Source organism: Excalfactoria chinensis, chromosome 15, assembly GCF_039878825.1.
Source record: "Excalfactoria chinensis isolate bCotChi1 chromosome 15, bCotChi1.hap2, whole genome shotgun sequence".
In the NCBI taxonomy this organism is placed as follows: Eukaryota; Metazoa; Chordata; class Aves; order Galliformes; family Phasianidae; genus Excalfactoria; species Excalfactoria chinensis.
Window position 1 is genome coordinate 2,501,073 of NC_092839.1, and position 7,772 is coordinate 2,508,844.

The following is a 7,772-nucleotide window of genomic DNA, read 5'->3' on the forward strand; positions in this document are numbered from 1 at the left end:
ACTAAACAGCAGCTGGTGGGCCTAACATGGGGGAGTGCTATGGTGGAAGGTAGTAGGGTGAAAAGCTGTGAGAGATGGAGAGGTGAAAACCGATTGCCTTGTTCTGCAGCCCGCAGAGGCCTGTGGCATTACTTCCCATAGAACTGCGTGTGTGCTTGCCACTCAGATGGATTCATCACGTTTTTCCCCCCTACTCCCCAATTGTCTTGTTTTAGGAACAAGTATCTCCTGTTAAACAGCCAAGAACTTAATGAGCTGAGTGCAATCTCCCATAAAGCCAACATCCCTGAAGTTGATGCAGTTGTCAACACAGACAGGTGAGTAGGGACAGAGGGTTCAAGGACAGCAGCTCCCAGCATTATGCAAGCACATACACTGGAAATTTGATGTCACCTGTTTTGTTTGAGATCCACCATACTTGCTTTGATTTCAGTCACATTTTTCAGCAGGAAGTGTCTAGCTTTGTGTGGCATTTATGCTCATTAGCAAACTTAGTGTGCTTGTGCTCTCTTTATAAAGAGAAGCAACTTAAAATGAGGATTCTGATTTCACAGCCCGGACTTATGAAGTGCTCAGCTTGGCTGCACGTTGGGCTTTTCGCACTACTGGCATTGCAGACACAGCTGGGAATTAAGCTGGGATCCCTCTAATGCATCAATTGCTGCTACTGGTAAACCTTAGTTTTCAGATTCACAAGCAGTTTGTGCACACAGTGTCAATTTAGGGGATGCATAAGCATTTCCAAAGGTGTCTGCCTAAAGTCTGTATTTTAAGAGTGGCTAAAAGCTAGAGTAAGCTAGAATACATTAATATGTTAAACCACTTATAGAATCCATAGTGCTATAGTTGAGTATTTGTTAGATTAGCTGCTTTGGTTTCAAGAGTTCTTTTAATACGTAGCTCTGATACAACCTCAAAGGTTGATTGTCAGAGTACTGCTAGAATGCCTGGTAAACCACTTCCCACCAGGGTGTGATCAACAGACTCTTGATTGTCCAGCAGAGGCGCTGGTAAGAATGAGCAGGTTAATGCATGAATGCATTAGCTGAATGCACCTGCTGAGGATCTTTGAGTAGAGAAGCGTGGTGAGAGGCATCCTGCTCTGCCTCTTTAAAGTGATTTGTGCAGCCACATGTGCAACACTGCTTGGCTTCTGGCATAAACGTGGTTTCTTTTCTGTCTTTCATGTTTTGTTTCCATGTTGCCTTTCTTGATACAAGAGTTCAAGGCATTGCTTCTGCACAGAGCTCCTGTAGGTAAATACTCCACTGAGGATGTTATTTAATACAAGTAGTACTGCAGTCCTTTCAGCCCCTATAGTTTTATCAATACATGCAGAAGGCTCCCTCTTGTAGAGTCTTACAATCATTAAGGTTAGAAGAGACCTCTCAGGTCATCTGGTCCAACTCTTGACCAGTCCTACTGTTAAAACGTTGAGATAAAAGAAGTGTTTTTCCTTCTAGGATTTATCTGTAAGCCATATTGCAGGTATTGCAGGAGTTTTCCAAAGCCATTGAGAACTCTGCCAGAGGTAGAACTGTTAATGCATTTTCACGTTGCATATTGAATACGGTGCATTTTATCTTTTGGAGCACTTCAGTGTTGTACAAGGTGCAGTGTTTGCCAGCCCTCCCAGTCACACTGTCATTTCTTCCCATGCTTTAGGAGTCTTGTCTGTGATGGGAAGAGAGGTTTGTTGACCAGACTGCTTCAGGTCATGAAGAAGGAACCAGCTGAATCCTCCTTCAGGTAGGCTGGCTTTACATTGCAACATGCTGTTTTGAGTTGAATGGAAGGTCGTTCTGTTTTCATGCAGCTCACATGAAAATGCAGTTGAAAATGCTCAGGAACCATAAGCTGTGAAGATAATGTGGCTTTGCTCTGCTTGGCTAACAGTGGCAGTGCAGGTGAGGGAGAGAGCCAAAGCTTGCATTGGACCTCATTCCCAGTACAGACAGTGGTTTTCTGCAGGATCAACAGATATCTCTCCAGCTTCAGATTGGCATGAAACTGGTTAGGAAACTTGGTTTAAACTGTAGCTATGATAGAATTCCCAGCCTTATTCCTAAAGTAAAACTTGCTTCCTTTCATTTCTCAGGTTTTGGCAAGCAAGAGCAGTTGAAAGTTTTTTGCGAGGCACCACCTCCTATGCAGACCAGATGTTCCTGCTAAAGAGAGGACTCCTGGAGGTAATGATTGCTCATCAAACTGCCTGCGTAACATAACTCTGTAATGATTGAGAAGGATTTATCTGCAAAGAATTCAAACGGGGGTAAAAATACAGCATTAAATACTCTGCTCTGTAGCAACAGAACAAGTTTTGCAAAGCGTTTGTGAGTTCTGCTCGTGGCAGCCAGGCACGAGGTGGCCAGCTCTATAGGTTTATATCACTGGGATTGTCATTTAATAGGAGACTCCTCTGAATTTTTGTCTTTAGTTCAAATTTAAGAACTAAACCTGCAGGAAAGTGTTTGAAATTAGTGATTAAATCAAGGCTTGTGCTGAACTTGGGTTCAACTGTGACAACAACATGTTTTCCTCCCACGCCAGCATATTCTGTACTGCATTGTTGATAGTGAGTGCAAATCACGGGATGTGCTTCAGAGTTACTTTGACCTTCTGGGAGAACTGATGAAATTCAATATTGATGCATTCAAGAGGTTCAACAAGTACATCAACACGGATGAGAAGGTAAATATTTGTAAAAGCTGTCACCAGCAGGTCAGCTTACACCCTGGTATAATCAAACGTAGCACTTGGAAACTCAGATTCATTTGCTGCTTTGGGTCCAACCATTGAGCTCGGTGCATTGTAAACACAGAGCGAGCTGCCAAAATCTCTTCAGGGGCACACGTGTCCCTGCATGCAGTTGTGTTTTCAGGAGCATTCCTTGTTGCTCTGAGTCAGCAAGTACTGAGCTGTTGAGAACGTGTTGCCCATGTATGTGGTCAGACAGGGCCAAGGTCAGGGCTCAGAGGTGACAGAACAGTGTGAAGTCATTGCCACTTGGGTTAACCTGCTGGTTGCAGGCATTCAGGTGGGCTCCAAAAAATGTTTCATTGGAGCTTGTTTACAAGAGTAAACATCCTTAATGGAGATGACTTAAAAACACCCATATGCCTTTTTGCAACATCAGATGTTTTCTTTGATATTATTTGGACTTGCAAGCATTTGAAGTCCCATCTGATGTGGTTACATAGGAAGCTGAGTTGTACATGTAAATCAAGAATGGGCAGCTCTCTTCTTGCAAAGTGATTTTGTACTTTTATGCACAGCCCTTGGGTAGGTTTTGAGTTGCCTCCTACTCTTGCTCATGTGACTTCAGTTTTCCTCTGGTTGCTGTCAGATCTGGCAGATCTTGGAGAATAGAAGCAGAGATGTATTTACAAGGCCAGGAATTCACATCTCCATTTATTCTTGTTAGAGTTAACACGAATGAGTGTATGTATTTGTGTGAGAAGAAAATAACCAGATGTGTTTTGGCATTCAAACCTAGCCTAGGCCTCACTCTCCCTTTGGAAGGGAAGTTCTCTACATCTGCGTGTGCTTCAGGTGGTTGTGCTCAGAACTCAAGGTGGTTTCTCTGATAACCTTCAAGAACTGTATTTGTTCAGTGTTGAGAATCTGGATGAGCTTACTGTTGTCCAGCTCTGTATTTCTGCTTAGGATTGCAGTTCCTCTGTACTAAAGAGGTAATTAGTTTGTTACACCTGCAGGCCATACGCAGTCTGAAAAGTGCTGCTCTGTGAGACCTCATCAATGTGTGCCCAAGTAAGATGGCTTGTCAACTTCTGCTTTTCTTTAATGGAATACTGAATTATTCCTCTTTAGTTCCAGATATTTTTAAACCAAATCAACAGTTCATTGGTTGATTCTAACATGCTGGTTCGCTGCATCACGCTGTCCCTGGACCGGTTTGAGAATCAATCTGATGCTAAAGGTAAAGAAACATTGCCATGCACGTTTGTTCCTCTGGCCTAACCACGAGCTCCTACTGCTGTGGTGTGTGCTCAAGTGTGTCTGAACTTCAGGTACCTGATGAGTGTCTTTTTCCTCTTGCTGCAGTTGCAGAAGTCCTGTCAGAGTGCCGCCTGTTAACATACATGTCCCAGATGTCCATGAGAATGTCCTTTCTTTTCCGTCTCATTAATATTATTCATGTACAGACACTTACACAGGTAAAGAGCTGGCAGTAACTTTGTTATCTCGCTGGTACTGCATGTTGAGGTGCTGGGCTGGGAGCAGGCTTTGCTTGAGGAGATCAGTGTCTCTTCTTTCCTGATGCAAATGGGAGCACTTCCTCCATGTGCTTACCACGAGCATGCCTTGTGAGGACACATATACTATACTATGATACTATGATACAGCCAAGATGTTGATTTTTGTGTTGTTTTTATTTCTAGGAAAATGTCAGTTGTTTGAACACAAGTTTAGTTATCCTAATGCTGGCCCGAAGGAAAGAAAAGCTACCATTTTATCTGCGCACTTTGCAACAGATGGAATACACAGAGAAATATCCAGGCTTCATCCTCAACAACTTCCACAGTCTTCTGCGATTCTGGCAACAGCATTACCTCAACAAGGATAAAGACAGCACCTGCTTAGAAAATGTATGTAGACCTATGACCATAGCCAGAATCAATTGCAGCAGTATCTGACAACTGGCAGAAGTGGGGCTGGCTGTGTGCCCTGGGCCCTGCATTGGCCAGGCATTGTGTTGCAGCTCGTGCCATGGCTTGCGTTAATGCTTCCGTGGTTGCAGACAGGAGATGTTGCCGAGAGCAAAGTTGTGTGCCATGCTGTGTTTCAGGGTACCGTGCTTGCACGCTGCAGTATGTGCTGTGTTTTGGGCTACTGTTCAGTGCATGGAATCAGATATGGCTGTCCAGTGGGTAAATAGCAGACAAAATATAGTGTGGAATAGGGCTTCTGGTATCTGGTTGTTGCAGGAGATGCCTTTTGGCTTTACAAGATGGATATGAGCAGGGAGTGTGTCTTGTCTCTGTGTCTTGTCCAGGTGTGGGAGTCCCTCTCCCAGCTCTGGCATCATCTGCAGCACCACAGTGACCTGCTTTGTGCCTGATTTGGGCAACAGAGGAAGAATTGGGGCTTGTGAGTGTGGTCTGCTTCTGGGCAGCCCTGTCTGCCCACCTTTGTGCTGCTCTCTGCAGGGTTATGGGTTACCCAAGGGCTGGAATGGTTCCCCTATGAGGACAGGCTGAGAGAGCTGGAGCTGTGCAGCCTAGAGAGGAAAAGGCTCCGGGGAGGCCTGGGAGCAACTTTTCATTATCTAAAGGGGCTGTAAGAAATGGATAAGCTCTTAAGCAGGGTCTGTTGTGATGGGACAAGGGGAAATGGCTTCAAGCTACAAGAGGGGAGGTTTACACTGGATGTAAGGAAGAAGTTCCCTAGAATGGGGGTAGTGAGGCACTGGCACAGGTTACCCAGAGAGGTGGTAGGTGACCCATTGCTGGAGACACCCAAGGTCAGGCTGGTTGGGGCTCTGAGCACTGATGGAGCTGTGAGTGTCCCCGTTCATCGCAGGGCAGTTGGACCAGATGGCCTTCGGAGGTCATCCAGCTCAAATGATCCTACGAAGCTGGGCTGCATAGGAAGCAATTTTCAGTTTTCTCTCCTGCTGCACGCCATGTTTGCTGACCACACTAACTGCTTTCCATCTCTTCCCACAGAGCTCATGTATTAGTTTTACCTACTGGAAAGAGACTGTATCTATACTGCTCAGTCCAGACCGGACATCCCCCTGTGCCATAGTTAGCTACATCGACGAGGCATACATGGACATTGACAGAGACTTTTCTGAGGAGTAATTCTTTGCTCTGGCTTCTGATGGGCAGCACTCAGAGGGTACCTCTCAGCCCGTGGATTTTCAGGGATACGCTGTGCTGTGTGTGTGAGGCTCGGAACTGCGGAGCGTCACCGCCTTGTCCAAACCCCATCCCTATCTCCGACCTCTGATGGATGAGACTTTGAAAGCTCTCTGGGTTCACATTCAGGGATGTATTTTCCAGTTGTTCTGGGATAAAAAGAATCACCTGCAAAAAAAAAAATGAGCTCCCCCCACCCTTTTGTTTTTTAACCCCACTTATTCTCTTTCCCAATCAAATGTGGATGAGTTTTGAGCTGGCAGATGAGGACAGTCTGTGTGTGCCAATTGAGTTGTGATTCTTTCCCATGGCCATCAGAATTGGTAAGTCAAAAAGCACAGCAATTGCCCTCCAAATGTGAGCTTCAAGGAGCCGGTCTGCTGGGACCTGGATGCACCACACACACAGAGGGCTCCCTCCAGGTGCAGCTCCTCTGTTGGGGTTTGGAATCAGGGGCTTAGGGTTGGTCAGAGTGCGAGTGTGTGAGTGTGTGTGAGTGTGTGTGTGTGCTTTTAATTCCTGAGAGCCCTTGCTCCACTCACCTCTTTATCATCTACTTTTGGATCACTTGGTACTAAATCTGTTCAGCCGCTGTCTGTGTTAGCAGAGATCCTGCTCTCTTTCCTCCCCACCTGAAGGCATTTCACAGTGCTGCGGAGCACAGGGACGTTGCAGTGGTGGAATTGCAGCAGGCGTTGGCTGTTTCCATGGAGCACTAGCATTCAAATGTACTAATTTTTTTTAAAACTTGGGGCTTGTAACTAATCTGGTTTTAAATCCTTTTCAGCACCCATTGCTCTCGATGCCCACCTGCAATGTGTGGCAGTCTTACAGCAGTCTCTGCTTTCAGTCCTTAATATCAACACACCCGTATATCTTTTAAGTGCAATATTGAGCGGAGACGGCAGCTTTTTCCTGGATCTGTTTGAAGCAGAACGTGTTAAATGCTGGGAATAAACACTCCTAGTTGACCAAGAACTGAGCAGGATGTGTTGGGGAAGGGGGGAAAGCAGATTTTGGCAGTCACAGTTCATGCTTGCCAGCTCGTTGCACACCCTGCCAGCTCCCCAGCGTTCATTGTGTTGCTCCAAGAACGTCACATTCCCAGGAGTTGAAGTACGGTCTGAAATCCCGCACCACTGCATTGCATTCAAACCATCTCTGTCTTGCAGCTCCGGCTCCAAGGAAGGGGAAACGCATCTGAGTTTTTAAAGGAATCTTTTAACTTCTGTGAGACAATGTGATGTTGGCTCTCTCGGGCCTAGAGCTGTGCTGGTTGGTCTCTATCCCTTTACCAGCAGAACTAAGCCCCCTCTGGGGGGGGGTGGTCCCTGTGCTGGGGACCTGGCTGAGAGGAGGAGGCTTCCAGCCCCACGTACAGGACTTGCTCTCTGAAGCCACCCCTTGCTCATCTCCCACTTCTGTGTCCTGCTCCCGCTAGCAGGCAGTGCTTTGCTTGCAGGGTGGTCAGAGCTTAAACTGGCAGGAGCTGCTGGGGCCATTCAGTCCCTGCTCAGCCTTTGCCCAGCTCCATTGTGCTGGGGAGCTCCTCGCTGCCCCTCTGCTCTCCATCAGCTCACCCTGTGCTCTCCTTCCCCCAGCTAATTTCTTTCTCATCTGTACTTTTTTTGTTCTTGGGTATTTGTGTTTTTGGTGTATCTTTGCTTCTTCTTAACTGTAATAGATGTACACTTCCAATAAATGCTTCAAATTAAAAGGCTTTTAAGTTAAGGGATGCCTTTTCCATAGTCTAGTTAATTGGTGTATCCAATGATTGCTGCTATAAACCTGCAAAGTCTCATTTACATCTCTGTATTTATGTAACGAGCAGTGAGGGACCAGGCTCTGTCTGTCCTTGGCCGTGCTCCCAGCTGGTGAATCTTCCTC

The 7,772-nt window shown here is 46.1% G+C and overlaps 1 protein-coding gene across 1 annotated transcript in view; it reads left to right on the plus strand.

Moving 5' to 3' along the window:
• Positions 1–7,686, plus strand: part of TRPC4AP (transient receptor potential cation channel subfamily C member 4 associated protein) — a 30,768-nt gene extending 23,082 nt beyond the window's left edge. Inside the window, exons 12-19 of the mRNA XM_072349933.1 lie at positions 216–317; positions 1,666–1,749; positions 2,099–2,189; positions 2,551–2,691; positions 3,832–3,940; positions 4,066–4,178; positions 4,404–4,610; positions 5,691–7,686. Of these exons, the coding sequence (XP_072206034.1) occupies positions 216–317; positions 1,666–1,749; positions 2,099–2,189; positions 2,551–2,691; positions 3,832–3,940; positions 4,066–4,178; positions 4,404–4,610; positions 5,691–5,828 (985 nt within the window). The 3' untranslated portion in view covers positions 5,829–7,686. The remainder of the gene's footprint in view (positions 1–215; positions 318–1,665; positions 1,750–2,098; positions 2,190–2,550; positions 2,692–3,831; positions 3,941–4,065; positions 4,179–4,403; positions 4,611–5,690) is intronic.
• Positions 7,687–7,772: the final 86 nt, after the last annotated feature.